The 16,792-nt window shown below is 39.3% G+C and overlaps 1 protein-coding gene across 1 annotated transcript; it reads right to left on the bottom strand.

Moving 5' to 3' along the window:
- Positions 1-3,150: 3,150 nt before the first annotated feature.
- On the bottom strand, positions 3,151-16,098 carry ICOS (inducible T cell costimulator). The gene is made up of 4 exons (XM_075831521.1): positions 16,023-16,098; positions 10,700-11,050; positions 7,047-7,168; positions 3,151-3,255 (listed from the first exon to the last, which is right to left on the bottom strand). Exons 1-4 carry the CDS (start codon positions 16,096-16,098, stop codon positions 3,151-3,153), a joined length of 654 nt encoding a protein of 217 aa, XP_075687636.1.
- Between the last annotated feature and the right edge of the window lie 694 nt (positions 16,099-16,792).

Here is a 16,792-nt window from a genome sequence, read left to right as displayed (position 1 = left end):
TAGAAAAGATGGTGGTCACATCTTTAGAAGCTCTATCTATATTCTTTATTATGTAGACCGTGTGAAAAGTACTCCTTTGTGGGGGGCTCTCGTGCAAGATTCTTAAATAATCCACCATAGGTATTCACATTTTTTTTAATATATTCGTATACATACATAAAAGTTACTGGTAGCAGTATCTTTTATGTATGTATACGAATAAATTAAATTTTTTTCCAATACCTATGTTGGATTATTTAAGAATCTTGCACGAGAGCGCCCCACAAAGGAGTACTTTTCACACTGTCTACATATCATTGAACCACGGGGAAATCTCCATCTACGGAGCCATACACTCAGGGTCAACTACGGAGGCCTGCTGGGAGTAGGGGGACAGCATCCTGATCTGCTCCAAAGTTGAGTTTTGCCGACGATCCCGCACAACTCCATCAGGTGAGTCCAACCAGATTCACCTATCTTTTCCACACAATATCCCCGATGGTATTACCTTAGAGGAGCGCCAGTCTCTTTTTTCTATTAAGCATATATTTTGTATTTGGGAATATGGATGTAAAAAAGGAGGTCCTCTGCTCTGGACCCACCTCTATTAGCCAGAATAGAGAGCTAATGAAAAGAGTAGCTACCCCACATGCATTTGACTCAACCACATATTAGATGATCATTTCATTAATATAAATAGTCCACATGTAGTATTAATACATCCTTGCAGGGGGAGCACAAAGCAATTCCAAGCAATGACAGCTGATTGTCGGGGGCAAGAGTAGCTGGACCGGGTGATCATTAGGTTTGCTTCATTCTAAGAAGGAACAGTCCATATAATGTATACCTGGCAAGCTCATATGGTTATGATTCTACACAAAGGTGTACAAATGAAAGAGGCAGCACGTGCAGCTGCCTGGGGCCTATGCGAAGATATGGCCCAAATCAGGCTAGCCATTACATAGTATAGTTAGGAAGAAATTGAGTGTTACATAGCCAGAGGGTTATGCCACCCTTATCTACCTAGGGATCAGAAGAGGCTGGGAGAGGGAAACAAGCATTAGGGCATCCTTCCTGTTAATAATGGTGTGTATATGGTTTTATCTTTACTTTCTGCTGTATACTTTGATTTTACAATTAGCAATCTGAGTCATGTCAAAACCTATATGAAAATGATATGCTTTTCATATGTTCTCAATATATTTTCCTACTTTCCTATTTTTGTGTTGAGGGCACTATATAGCGTGCAATTTTACTCGGAGGGCTTGACTTACTTTCTTACTCGTTTGTGGTTAGAGTATTCTTTTATCACAGTATAACAATTTATAATGTCCAATCCCTCATGACTAAAAAAATAAAATCACTCAATCTTAAGTACCATACACGTAAGAGCCATGTGACTATGGAACTCTATGCCGCAGGATGGTTGATTTATTGAGCAAGTTCAAGAAGGGCCTTGATGCCTTTCTTGAAAAATATAATATTAAAAGTTATCAGAACTAACTGGTGGTTCTGCAGAGAGCGCTCTCTCAGTCTATGTGTGTTCTCGTGGGAGGGAACACAGCACAAGCTGCCCTGACATTGTCCACAGCTGATTGGACAGTATCAGAGCGAAGACATCACGCCCCCTTGCCATTTAGTTAGATAGAAACTCCCCATTGACAGTTCAGAGGCTTAGTTACATATTGGGCACTAAATATAACGGCACCGATATGTGAATAACGGAGGAAGATAGGAAAAAAAATTCAAGTGAGACAGTGTTTTTGTAGCCCTGCCTATTACATGGTGCACTCAGCTGCACATGTATGGGCAGGTGAAAGGTTCTCTTTAAAGTTACCTTTCAGTGAAAATAAGGGACCTAGCCCAAACCTTGAAAAACAGCCCCTTAGGGTTGACCTTGGTGGATCACACATATCAGAAATTTCACAAACTGATTTGTGGCAAAGGTGGCATCCTATGACAGTGCCAAGTTTAAGGTCACTGACCTCTTCAGTACAACCCATATTACTGCCATCAATATTTGTCTATGGAGATTGTATTGCTGTGTGCTTAAAGGTAATGTGTCTCTTTTTTTTTTTTTCTAGTTAAACAGTTAGTATATAAATGATTACACATTGTATAACACAAACATACACACACATCACATACACAAACATAACTTACCTGCTCCTGCCGCCGCTGCCCCCTCCACTCCTAGTCCTTGTATCTGCGCTGCCTTGAACATATGGCCGGAAGCCGCGACCGGAAGTCATCATCTTACTGTTCGGCCGCATGAAAATGGTGCCGGATGTCGCTCTACCAAAGACCTTCCTTTTGGTCTGTGTGGGAGCAGCGCATGTGCCGTTCCCACACAGACGGCATATTCTATAGTGAATGGGACGGCTCCCGTTCGCATTCTCTATGGGGATATATGTGCCGTATTCCATCCCTGTATGTGTCGTTAATCGACACATACAGAGATGAAAAAAAAAATGGCAGCCCCCATAGAGAAGTAAAAGAAAGAAAAAAGTAAAAAGTACAACACAAAAACACAAATAAATAAAATTTATTTTAATGACATACTAAAAGCAATATTATATAAAAAAAAATTGGGACACCTTCCCTTTAATTTAATGCACCTGTTTTGGTGTCCTCATACTTCTGGCCATATAGTGTACATGCCTATGAACTAGGATATAGAGCAGGTGTTAATAGTGTGGTTCTGGACAATAGTATATAATTCAATCATTTTATTTAGTTCTCACTCTTTTCTGTTACTTCCAATTGTCTATGTATTATTGGTTTGAGCAACAAAGCAGATTTACAGGAAATCAGGCAGAACTTCTAAATTAATTGAAATGTTCGTACTTTCTTATTTGGTAATCCACCCTATCACACAAATATTCTATTGTATGTAGGAGTCCACCAAAGAGCACTAAAACATCAAGTAATATACAGAGCATGTGCTAATGTGCATTAAAAGTCAAACAGACACTTTTGGGAGAAATATGATTTCTAAATTGATCAGAGATGATCATAACTCTAGAATAGTGACCCCTTGGAAGGTATGCATCATCCCAAAATTACAATGTTATTTTTTATTAACTAGTAAAGATACAAGCAGATGTATGTACATTTGATATTGGAAGTTATTATATATCATGGTAAATACCATTGGTGGCTCATCATACCTTAGCGCACTGGACATCTTGCAAGAGGGACAGAAGCCATGTGCATATATTCGCTGTTATGCTCCTTTGTCAGCTCCGAGTTTCTAGCATCACATTCTCTGCAATGCTGTCAAAAACATAAATTAATATTAAACGCAAAAATTTCTCATACTTTCCTGCAGGGAAAATTTACCAAATAATTTTCAGAAAGATTCCAAGATTTTAGATTAGATCCTTTACTGATGCACAAAACTGTCTTTCCCCAGCCTTGATTTTTTTTTTCTATGCGGCATGTGCAATTTGGAAACCATTGTTGATCATTGAAGCCCATCTTAGCTTATACAGTAACATTGAGACCATGTTAGGAACTATATTGACTGCGACGTATCCACAATTTTTCTGCTAAATTAGCTGAAAGTACAAGGCTGGATTTCCCAAAATGTGACTGGTCTCTATTATTATATCAGTACTTGGTCACTTTTCTACTTGGGTAGCAGATGATGTTTCCCTGTAGCACAGATTTATAAGTTAGCACTAGAGTGCTGAGCATGCCTGTATTTCGGCACCATCTTCTAACATCTATAATTTTCCTGTTTCCGATTTTTTAAAAATTTGTACAGATATTTAAAATTGTATTTGAAGACTGAAACTCCTTTCCCAAACCAATAAGGGTATGTGCACATGCAAACTCAAAAACATCTGAAAATATGGAGCTGTTTTCAAGGGAAAACAGCTCCTGATATTCAGACTTTTTTTAAGCCACTCGCGATTTTCGTGGCGTTTTTCACTGCGTTTTTTACGGCTGGTTTTTGAGCTGTTTTCTATAGAGTCAATGAAAAACAGCTCCAAAAATGTCCCAAGAAGTGTCCTGCAGTTTTTTTTTTCGCGGCCGTAACAACAGAACGCAGTTTTTCCCATTGAAATCAATGGGCAGATGTTTGGAGGCGTTCTGCTTCAGATTTTTTTTGGCCGAAAATAGGCCATGTGAACATACCCTAAAACCTATGCATTGTGCAAATGACAATTAACATTCTTTTTTAAGGCTATGTTTACAAAGGTCCGATATGCTTCGGAGAAGTTTTAAGTGCATCCAACCCTGAACCTGCAGGTAAATCCGTCCAAAGTGTGCGCCAAATTGTATTTAATTTGATGCAGACTTTCAGCAGGAATGGCCGCTGTTGGAAAGCAGAGGTGAAAAAAAAAATACTATACCCACTTCTCTTGGCGTTGCCATAGCAACACATCCCTGCTTCTCACGTCTGGTCAATCTCCAGCCTGCAGCCTATGATTGGAGAAAAGCCGGGGGTACAAGGAGCTGTCGCTATGGCAACCCTAGTTAAGTTGCGTATGGACTTTCTTTCTTTTTTAAATAAAGAATTTGGTGGTTTTTTTTCCCCTACTTACATTTATTAATGGGAATGTCAATTAAGGGCATGGCCCCACGTGGCGTATTTCTTCCGCAACTGTCCGCATCAATGTCGCACAGAATCTGCGTTTCTGTTGCGGATATGCCCAAAATGTGCAAAAAATTGATGCGGACTGGCCGTTGCGTATTGAGGTGAAAGTACTTCACTTCTCTCTATCAGTGCAGGATAGAGAGAAGGGACAGCACTTTCCCTAGTGAAAGTAAAAGAATTTCATACTTACCGGCCGTTGTCTTGGTGACGCGTCCCTCTTTCGGCATCCAGCCCGACCTCCCTGGATGACGTGGCAGTCCATGTGACCGCTGCAGCCTGTGATTGGCTGCAGCCGTCATTTAGACTGAAACGTCATTCTGGGAAGCCAGACTGGAGACAGAAGCAGGGAGTTCTCGGTAAGTATGAACTTCTATTTTTCTTACAGGTTGATGTATATTGTGATCGGTAGTCACTGTCCAGGGTGCTGAAACAGTTACTGCCCATCGCTTAACACTTTCAGCACCCTGGACAGTGACTATTTACTGACGTCGCCTAGCAACGCTCACATAATTACGGGTGCACACACGTAGTCACCCGTAATTATGGGTGCACACACGTAGTCACCCGTAATTATGGGTGCACACACGTAGTCACCCATAATTATGGGTGTACACACGTAGTCACCCGTAATTACGGGAGCCCTATTGACTTCCTCAGTCTGGCTGTAGACCTAGAAATACATAGGTCCAGCCAGAATGAAGAAATGTCATGTTAAAAACCAATATGCTCCGCAGCACACATAACATGTACATGACATCTGCGGACTTCATTGCGGAATTTAGAATCTCCATTGAAGTCAATGGAGAACTTCCGCAATGAGTCCGCAACCAGTCCGCCACACGTCCGCAACATCCATTGTATGCTGCGGACACCAAATTCCGCACCGCAGCCTATGCTCCGCAGCGGAATTTTCCGCATCGTCTAAACGAACCCTACTAAAAAGCAGTGGAAGGCAATGGAGAAACGGGTCCGCTGCGGATTAATGCTGCGGAGTGTCCGCAGCGGAATTCCAGAGCAATTCCGCCACGTGGGGCTTTGCCCTTATAAATGTTTTTGCTGCATTTTTTTGTTGTTGCAGCGTGTGGATCAGATCTGTTAAAATCTCATCCATCTGCTACTGTAACGGTCTGCTGCGGATTTTCCATCTGCAAATCTGGACGAAAAAGATGCCACAAACTTACAACGTGTGAACAAAGTTGTAGTTTTGCCATGGTCTTCTTCTTGTTATTCCTATATTGTTACGTTTTGCAAAATATATTAGGTAGGTTCATTAATAATTAATATAATGCAAGTTTTTGATAAGAGATAATGTATATAAAATGTTCTGTTTTGTCTGTGTTATGGTATAAATATATGTATAATGTATCTGGGGCCCCAAGGAGTGAAAGGTTATAAAGGAGAAACGTGTTACAATAGAATGAATATTTTAGAAAGGTTAAGAGAGGAAATAGTTTGCAGATGCTCTGCTGTCGCTTGTAATTGCAAACAGATGGTGGTCAATCACTTGACCAACCCCCCCCTAAGCATAAAGGAAACCTAAGGGAATACCTGGTGCTCCACCAATGAGCTTCATGGGAAAGGAAGTTGTAAGGCTTGAATGTACAGATGACTCATATGTTATGGAATGTTCTTTGTTCGTCTGATATAAATATGAGCACTGTAGTTCAATAAATTAGAAGGATTTTTACTTTGAGAAACGTCTCAGTGTATCTGTTGCTTCTCCGAGCTCGCACCCCCCCACCTGATTTGAACCTGCATGGAGATCAAGGCGTAAAGTGACCTCATTGCGATCACAGAAATTGGCGCCCGAAACAGGGACTTGACCAGAAGGACGGCACCCCACCTAGGGGATCTCCCGGGACTTGAATGGCGACCTCCCGGACGAAGGAACGTGCAGACCACAGCTGCAGCAAGGTAAGAAGACTTAATTCTTACAAACTCTGCTCTGCACCTTCCTGTCTGGTAGGTCACCTTCCCGGTAGTACTCCTGAGGAATAGAGGGGCCACATGAGGGTATTTTTAGTGTAAAAATCTGGTCAAGTCTATATGTATATAAACGTGCTAATTCTTAGAAGTTACTTTCCACACTATAAAGCCTTGTGCACACTACTGCATCATGAATTGTAATAGAGCAATCATACCACTCTATAAAGCCCTAGTGCACGCATCCAATTTCATATTGAGGCATACAATTTTTTTCTGTTGGATTCCGTATGATGCCGGGTGTCAGATACCATATTATGGATGTATTCTCTAGAAGCATTGCATCTAGGGGAGAAGATCTTTGTGATACGGTGTTGCATGGAAGCACCATATAACTACACACAGGCTCTGTTCTATGCAGCCATAAGGAATTGTTTGCTGCCGTACAGTCTTCATGCATATGGCTCTGCCTAGTGCCTATGGAGCCTTAGTGGTTATAAAACCAAGTATTACTTTATTACCTTTAGTAAGTACTCACCTTTCTCTTAGAGCTTATGAATAATACCACCATGAAACATGTAAAAAGGAAGACAGAAACTCCAATCAAAACCCATGTTTCCGCAAATGACAGTATATGGCAAGCTGGGGGATGGCCAATATCTAGGATAAAAATATTAAATGTGGTAAGTAACTAATAAATACATCAAGGTAATAGCTAACAATTGTTTTCTATACAAAATGTACGCATCTCAAAAGCTATAGACAAGTACATCAAAGGTGTAATCTTATCTTAGCCTGGGTTCACATCTGCGTCGGGCTTCCGTTCATTGGTTCCGTCAGACCATCATTGTCTCAATAGAAAAAAAGCTCCAAAAACGTCCATAAAAAGCGCTACAAAAAAACGCTTGATGCTTAAAAAACGGATGAAAATCAGAGGCTGTTTTCCCTTGAAAACAGCTCCATATTTTACAGCTGTTTTTTGTTAAGTGTGTGAACATACCCTGAGGGTATTTTAGTTTTTTTTTTAAAAAAAGGACTCGTAAAAAACGCCCCATTGGGAACAAAATTTCGTTTATCCCATTGAAATAAATAGACAAATGTTTGTAAGCGTTCAGCCCCTGTAATTGCAGACATTTTTTTGGGCCGTTTACGGCTCGAAAAACGGCTGAAAATAGGCGGCGTGAACATACACTAAGGGTATTTTTTACACGCTTATAAAAAAACTTCTGAAAATACGGAGCTGTTTTTAAGGGAAAACAGCTCCCGATTTTCAGACGTTTTCTAAGTAAACTCGCGTTTTTTTACGGCCATTTTTGGAGCTGTTTATTTAGGGTCAATGAAAAACGGCTCCAAAAAACGGCTCAAGATGTGACATGCACTTCTTTTTATGGGGCAACTTTTTACACACAGTTTTTTCCAAACGGCCGCGTAAAAAAACGCTCCATCGGAACAGAACGCCGCTTTTACAATTGAAATCAATGGCCAGATGTTTGAAGGTGTTCTGCTTCCGATTTTTCAACCGGCTGAAAACGGCTGAATCTGGAGCTATTTTCCCTTGAAAACAGCTCCGTATTTTCAGACTTTTTTTGCTAAGCATGTGAACATACCCTAAAAACGGCCGCGTAAAAAAAAGGCACAACAGAACGCCTTTTTTCCCATTGAATTCAATGGGCAGATGTTTGGAGGTGTTCTGCTTCCGATTTTTTGGCCGTGTGACCATATCCTAAAAGGGCTAGAAGAGAAAACTCTGATTGGAACCTTGTAAAAAGCTGTGGACGGGTGTGAGCAGGACACAATGAAGACAGCTTTTTAGCTTCTAAATGTAAACACGAATGTTTGCATTCACTGATGGCAAACCGAGGTCTTTACAATGATGAGGAATTGCATTAAGTTGCAGGACTTAATACAATGATTACGCTTTATGTACATAAAACCAAACGCCAAACTCAGCAGACCATTTTTTAATGCCTTTCCCAAATTGCTGCCACAAAGTTAAAGAACACAATTCTGTGGAACTACTGTCCCGTACTGAAAACATGATTACAGTACGGGACAGTTGTCCTGCAGCGAGGCAGGGACTCCTAACGTCGTACATAACTATGATGCTAGGAGCCCGGCTCTCTGCAGTGTGTTCGGTCCGGGACTTGCGGCCCAAATACGTTCCGTCCATTACGGACGTAACATGCTCGTGTGAACCCAGCCTAAGGGTATGTTCACACGGCTTATTTTCGGCCATTTTTCGGGCGTTTAGGGCCCGAAAAACGTCCGAAAATAGGTCGTGTGAGCATACCCTAAGGCTACACAGTGTGGTCACGGTGCGTTTATGTTGCGTTTTTAAACTGCAGCAAATTATTTTTCAATAGAAGTCAATGGTGAAATTTCTGTTATGGACAGACTGCTGCTATTATATTACAATGTGGTTTTTGTGCAGTTAACTGCATCTTCATTATGTCTGACCGCATGCAGTTAATGACCGCGCTGCCAAAGTTGTTGCTGAACTGCTTGCGTTTTTGCTAACAGTTCTGCAATGCATTATAATGAACTATATACAGGAAGCACCTAACAAACTTCAACACGGGTGAAAACTATGTCCATCAATTATTTCCTTTAAAAACGCAAGAGAACTGCAGCATTACAGAGACAAAAAATGCATGCAGTTGACTGCATGCGGTTTTCAAGCGCAACAAAACCGCGTCAACGACGCACCGTGTGGCCTTACCCTTATACAAATGAAAATTTAAATGTAATGAGTTTATCAAAATTATGTCTTTTCTTAGCATTAGCACAGTGTTTTCCAGAGTATGTTTTAACTTGTTTGTGGCATAAAGGAGCTATAGATAAGTTATAACCTAGTAAATATTTATTCAAGCTTCTTCTGTGTGCAAATACTGTACATGTTAAAGGTAACATGTCACTAGATTTTTAGGGCGCTAAACCACTAAAATGTTGTTATACTGCTGGGATTTAGGGCACGGCCAGACGTGGCAGAGTTTTTCCGCTGCAAATGTTGGTGCAGATTTGGGGCAATTACGCAACGAATCTGCACCAACATTTGCACATTTGACAGGTAATTCAGACATTGCAGGAAAGACAGCGGACTTGCCACAAATTTCAGTTTTTGATTTGCAAAGGCTGAAATCCGCAGTGAAATTCCGCTGCTTCTCCACAACAGACAGTGCATGCTGCGGAGGGAAATTTCCGCACCGCAGCCTATGGTCCGCAGCGGCGTTTACCGCAACGTCTGAACTAACTTGCATAAAAATTTATTGAAACAACTGTAAAAACGGCCGCCGGAGAATTCCACTGCGGACTGTCCGCAGAGGAATACCACAGCAATTCCGCCACGTCTGGCCGTGCCCTTAGCGTCCTAAACATGTCCCTCTCAAAACTGTCCGTTTTAGCATTTTGTCTAAAAAGAAGTTATAAATTAGCAGAGAAGAGTCCTGAGATAAGAAGAAAACAAATGTTAGGCTAGATTTACACATGCACATACACTGATATTGGTTCAGTTTGGGATGTAGTTCTTTGGTCCGAACTCAGGAATGGATCTAAAATACAGGAGACATATTAGTCTTTCCTTAATATTTCTGCTCTATTTTTGATCCACTCCTGCTCTGCATTAAATACTGCACCAAAAACTACATTTATCAATCCAGCCATAGGGCTGATTCAGACGAACGTGGCGTTTTTGTGCACGCAAAACACGCAACGTTTTGCCTGCGCAAAAGCCACTTGACAGCTCCGTGTGGCAGCAGCATATGATGCGCGGCTGCGTGGTTTTCGCGCAGCCGCCATCATTATGACACGCCATTTGGATGTTTGTAAACAGAAAAGCACGTGGTGCTTTTCTGTTTACATTCATCCTTTTGACAGCTGTTGCGCGAAACAGCCAGTTCGCACGGAAGTGCTTCCGAGCGACCTGCGTGGTTTTCACGCACCCATTGACTTCAATGGGTGCGTGATGCGCGAAAAACGCCGAGATACTGAAAAACGTGTCGCGCTTTTTACGCAGCGGACAAACGCTGCGCAAAAAGCACGGACTGTCTGTACTGCCCCATATACTTCTATTGGTCCATGCGAGCCGCGTGAAAACCACGCGGCCTGCACGGATGCAATTCACGTTTGTGTGAATCCGCCCTTATAGTTACAAAATGTAGCCAATATGATATGAGAAAACTGAGGACTTACCACGGACATACAAATGTGTCGTATTCACAATGGACTCTGTAAGAGGAGGTGGATAAAAAATTTGCATACGACAAATGTAAATGTCAGCATGATTTTCTTCAAGGTTAATAAGACTTACAGAATAAGTACCATTAAATTTCTGAACACGACATAGTGCTTTGTTTGTCCAGCTGTGTAATTTTATTTCGGTACCCGAAGTATATACCAGACATGTCACATCTCCTTTATTGCCTTTTTCGAGAGTCAAGTTAAACTTAGAAGTCTCTGAAGGGCTATATCGACAGAGTTCTACTTCTCCCATACGGGTAGCAACCACTAAATGTGGACATGAGTTGCTTTTCCCAAAAGTTTGTGCTGTAAAAAAAGAAAAGCAATACAGTTATTATTATAGTGTGGTAAAGTATATATGTAGTACATTTAAAATCATATTGAAGAGTTTACATAATTATATTATGTTATTATTGAGCATGTTACTATTAAACAATGTTAACAAACATCATATATATATTTCTCCCTATGTTATAAACCACCCAGGCTTAAATTTTAGCTATCATGATCTAATAACGAACATCTTCCTGTGGCAAAATTAGGACAGTATGTTGTATTCTGTGAAATATATACATACAGTATATATTTATATATATATATATATATATATATATATATATATATATATATATATATATATATATATATATATATTTATCCTCGTAAAACTGTGGAGTCTGTGCCACCAACGGGAGGTGTATTTTCTCATGGATTTCTAAGCTCACTTCACATATTTTATACAGTGTTTTTTTGTTGTAGAAAATCTGCAACAAAAACGCCAAATGTGAACATATCATAATGCTCATGCACAGGGCAATATTATGGATCTGTGTGGTATACGTTCATAAAATTTTATGGGCACATATTCTTGCTCCTCTCCCACATAGCACATATAATTATTGTAGCTGTATCAGGCAACAAGGTTTAATTGGGAGGGTGGGGCATATTTATGGGAAGTGGAGATGAATCTGCCACCTGATTACAGTCCAAATCGGCGCAAATCCGCCATGATGAGTGGTGAGCTGCATGCCTGGAACGCACACGTGGCACCACGGCAAGTGCGTCTGAGGTCACGATGCAAGTCACCATGGCAACACGTATACACGGCGCCCAGGCATAACAGCCAACCCGGCACATGCGCGGATCGCGTCTGTGAACACGTATCATCAAAATTAAGGGTCAAGATTGGTAAGTTTGTTAGACATATGTTTAATATAAAAAATAATAACTACAAGACGGTATGCAATTTATAGAATGATACGCTGTAAGTACTAGCCATGAAACAGCCAAATAGAGCAGACCACCTCTGTGAGAAAATAGTTTAAAAAAAATACAAAAATGTATATATCTTATAAAGCCTAACTATTGTGTATAAATAAAGTGTAACACAAAAATTCTATAATACACTATATGCCTATATGAGTAAATCACCATAAAAGATTCTCACACTTTATAATAAGAAAGACCTGCATAAATGTAGGAAAGTGAATATTGTTTCCCAAGATATCCTGGGACAGTTTAATAGAAAGATTATTGAAAACAAAAAATATATACAGTACACGAAAAAAATAATTAAAAAAAATAAGATCAAAAATGAAAAAGTAAAAATGTCCAACAAAGGTGAAATGCTACATAACTGACTAATGACATATAGTACATAATAATAAATGAGTACAGTAATACAGTTATACCAGACATAATAGTAAATTATTCCAGTAATACAGTTATACCAGTCATAATAGAATCAATTACTGAAACATAGTAACAATAATATCATAATAATATTATTGTTACTATGTTTCAGTAATTGATTGTATTATGACTGGTATAACTGTAGTACTGTACTAATTTACAATTATGCGTCTGGGGTTATCGTGACGTCAGACGCACTTGCCTTAGAACCACGTGTGCGTTCCAGGCATGCAGCTTCCTCGTCATGGCAGATTCGGCCGATTTGACCGCAATCTGGTGGCAGATACATCTCGACTTCCCATAAATATTCCCTTTTTTTTATTTTCATTACTTCCTGACGAAGTTGCAAGTCAACTAAACGCGCGTCGAGGTATTTCTGTGACAGGACCTCTCATTATGTCTCAGGGTATGTTCACACACAGAGTAAAAAACGTCTCAAAATACGGTGCTGTTTTCAAGAGAAAACATTATGTACAAATAAAATACATATTTAGAATTTTCATATACAAATGCTTTGTGGCTATTCCTTCTTTCTTCTTGGTGGATATTGTATAGTTTCTGTGAATTCCACACTTTATTTATGGAGGTTTAGTATAGACCTCTTGATGCCAGGCCTGATGAAGAGACCTAAGGCTCTATTTACACGACAGGGTCCGAGTGTTAGCTGATAAAAATGTCAGATTTGGTTCGTTTTTCTCAGCCGTTTTGTATTCATTACGTTTCCGTTCCGGGCCATGTTTCCGTTTTTAATGCTCGATTTCGACCCATTTTGCATCCGTTTTTTACCCTGTCCATTTTAAAATTCTACAGGGGGTGCTATATACAAGGGGGCTGTAGCACTACCTACAGCAAAAAAATCTCAAAGGAGAGAGCAGCAGAAAGCAGGCCGTCACTCGGATCACATCCAAGTGTCGGCCATGTTTTACAGACTTCTATGAGAGCCGTGCGCCCGTGAGAACAGCCCAAAGTAGGGCATGTAACATTTTTTAAGCTGCCCAGGTTTACCGGGCTGTCAAAAAATTGGCCTTGTGAATAGCCCCATTTGGGGTCTATTGTTTTTACTGTGGCCGTGTGATGGCCATTAAATAAACGGCCGTCCGACTGCCAAGTATCCCTGCCGTGTGAATGGGGCCTAAGCAGTCTCAAAAGCTTGCTGTTTAACATAATTTATTTTTTTTAGTTATTGAAAGGTATCATATCTGCACGAATGCTATTTTGTTTCTCTTACTGAGAGCAATAAAGCTTTCTTCACTTCAGAGAAACTACAGTGGCCCAAATGCAAACTAGGTGAACTAAAGCAGGAACTCAAATGCACTAAGTGTTTTTGAGTTCATTCCCTGATTATGACCTACAGGAAGTATTGAAGAATTATGTTTTTTTTGTACTTATATGTATCTGTGTAGGTTTATGTTTATATTTAAAGGGTACCTGTCATTTCACCCAATATCCAATTTAGCTTATAATCTACTAGTTGTTATGTTACCTGTGTAATGCTGTTGGTTTTTATCTCTCCATGTTGTATTTTACAGCGTCCCAGGTGTCAGAATTGGGTGGGGTGTGTGAAAAGGCAGGGAAGCTTGCCAGTAGTTTTCTAAATTGACTTCCGTCCCCTTACTACCCGTAATGCATACGCATTATCACTGTACAATCTCAAGCTGTCTGGTCAGAAACCCCTCCACTCTGTAAGCAGGCATCGAAAGAGAGGAGAGCTGGACCATACAGTTACAGTACACTGCAGCAGATCAAAGCGCTCATCACCTTCAGAATGGTCAGTGTAAAATACACGTCCATTTTTGTTTGTTGTGGGCACAGCGTTACTTCATTAAAGCCACACAGAGAGGAGAAGCATGCATTTAATATGTAATCTCATGCCTCTATGGTGGCAAGTGTAGGTTTCTGTTATGTTACTAAGTGTTTAGACACTGACTTAGTAGCAGGTAAATGAGTAAACTGACAGAGTGCAATAGCCTTGCAAAGCCGTAATGGAAACGTCGACCAGACAACACAATGACCCAATTAAGAATGAATTTTATTTGAAGTTAAGATCCTGCTATCCTTCCAATCACTACAACATTCCTCAAAATACCTCAACCGTTTACATCTCTTATATGTAACATAATAATGAAAATATGATATATAATCAAATGTCCTCTACTACCTGCACATCTGTCAGAAGTTCAGATATCTATGTATGTTTTCATATAGAGAATGACACATTATGTTTAGGTCTAACATTAATTAGATGAGAGATTCTTAACTAAAATTCCTGCATAGTTTAACTTTCAGGAGTAATACTTTATCGGTGATCACCTAAACACAATGGGGCAGATTTACTACTGTGTTTGCGTCAAGAATGTGTATAAAATGCGCCATATTTTGGTGCAATTTGGCGCATTACATTTCAGAATAATTCAAGAACATGTGCGCCTCACTAGACACTTTAAAAAGTATCCAGATAGGGGGTGTGGCTTAGCAGGAAAGGAGCGTGGCTTAAAATGCATCAAAGAACGCCAACCAAAAACTAAGCCATCCAAGAGTTGGTATAAGAAGAGAAAAGTGCCTGGCATGTCTAACAATATGCACCAAAATTTATCATACAGATTCATCATACAAATTCATGATAAATTTGGCGCATCTTTAGACTGCCTGGTCTAATTTTATACTAAATCTAACTACAAATTGTACTGGTTTAGCCAAACCAATTGCAATTGGTGTACACTAAATTATTACGATCCATAAGTGGAAACTTTATTAGAAACATTCCATAATTATTTACATCCATAATAAGAAGCCATAGGGGACTATGCCATATGTCAATTAAAATAAAGCAGATAGCTCCAAAACACATTGTGAATTGTGCACCCAGTAAAGTTTGGTTTAATGTTTTGTCAACTTCAGTGCTGTTCTTCTGATGTGTAGATTTTGGTTGCCTGTGCGCTCATCCAGAGGCAGCAGTGGTTCCAAAATGGACCCTTTTCTACCTATTTGGTTTACCTTTTAATGATATTTATAGACTAAATTGGTAGAAAAGCTGATATTTTATAGATGTTTCAATGCAAAATGCAATTGGACATGACGTGTTTGCTCTGTGTAAAGCTTACTTTTCAATGACATTACATAGATCATCTTAAAACATATAAAACATTGAAAATAAAAGTAATAAGCAAATAAAAACTGAACAGTAACGTATTTGGTGAATTAGAAAAGCATATTATTCTATGAAACTTCATTTTTTATGTTGAATATTTCTAATAGGTATTATTTTTATTTCTTTTGTTATTTCTATCTGGAATAATAAGATTTATTTCAGATTGTTAATAGACTAATTGACAGTAATCTTATGATTAGGTGTGCTGTTCCGATAAGAACAATGTAGGACAAGTTAAGTAGTATGTAAGATTTATGAAGCCCATCTGGTGCAAATACAGGGGCTCAGCAAACTGTATATAGTATATATTATATGGGAACAAACATGAAATTATTATCCCCAATGAATAAAACCTTCAATGGAATTTATTTCATTGGTAATATTCTAGTATCATCATTTGCAATGCAATATAAAAATAGTAAAAAAGCCATAACTCACCAGAAACCTGCAATGAAGTCAGCAGAAGGAAGCCAACAAAACAAGCGTTCATTACAAAGACTGTTTTTCTTAACATGTATCTTTTTTAATCTTGGATTGTTAAAACTGATAAAAGCAAAAGCCTCAGATTCTCTGAAGTCTGAAATGAGGTAAGAGACTTCATGTGTGTAGAACATGTTTTTAACGGAAGAGTATAGCTAGCATATTTGACTTTTTACGTGTGCTTTGATGTGGTTTAAAAAAACAACAACGTCACTTGGTTGCAGATACTTTTCCTTTGCAGATTTTCCCTACGTTTATTTATAATAAGTCAATCCAATACATAAAGAGTAATACTGTATTATAATATTGAAAACAATGAACACATAATGGAGGGTTATTGTTGATAATTGTAATAACAATCTATAGTATGTAATAGGGCATGTGCAAAGTGGTATGGTATATTATTTTCTTCTGTACACTGTTGCCCTTTCACTGTTATTTACTCCATTGGAAAAAAAGAACAGTTGTTGGATAAAAGCCCAGTAATGGAGCCAGTAATGGAGACAGCCCAGTTGTGAGCTCCTGTCTGAAGCTTTTCCAGGCATTGTCAGCTGTTTTCTACTAGAGCCCCGCCAGCCAGAAGATGGTGATGCCTGGGCCTGCAATTGGTCAAAGTCCATACCAAAATGTAAAATTTATATCAACTTAACTTTCACTCGTCTCCTGAAACCAGTATTATAAAGCACAAAGGGTCAAAATTTCATTGCTATACCAAAAATTGATGCAGC

Source organism: Rhinoderma darwinii, chromosome 6, assembly GCF_050947455.1.
Source record: "Rhinoderma darwinii isolate aRhiDar2 chromosome 6, aRhiDar2.hap1, whole genome shotgun sequence".
Taxonomy (NCBI): domain Eukaryota; kingdom Metazoa; phylum Chordata; class Amphibia; order Anura; family Rhinodermatidae; genus Rhinoderma; species Rhinoderma darwinii.
Note: the sequence above shows the minus strand (reverse complement) of the source record. Positions and strands in the feature narration are given on the sequence as shown.

Bases quoted from the DNA above. Each gene is read 5' to 3' on its own strand.
- ICOS (XM_075831521.1), bottom strand. From the start codon at position 16,098: ATGTTAAGAAAAACAGTCTTTGTAATGAACGCTTGTTTTGTTGGCTTC. The intron at 7,169-10,699 runs GTGGTAAGTCCT...TTTTTATCCTAG, and splicing joins TACGACACATTTGTATGTCC to ATATTGGCCATCCCCCAGCT. The intron at 3,256-7,046 runs GTGAGTACTTAC...TGTTTTTGACAG, and splicing joins TCATAAGCTCTAAGAGAAAG to CATTGCAGAGAATGTGATGC.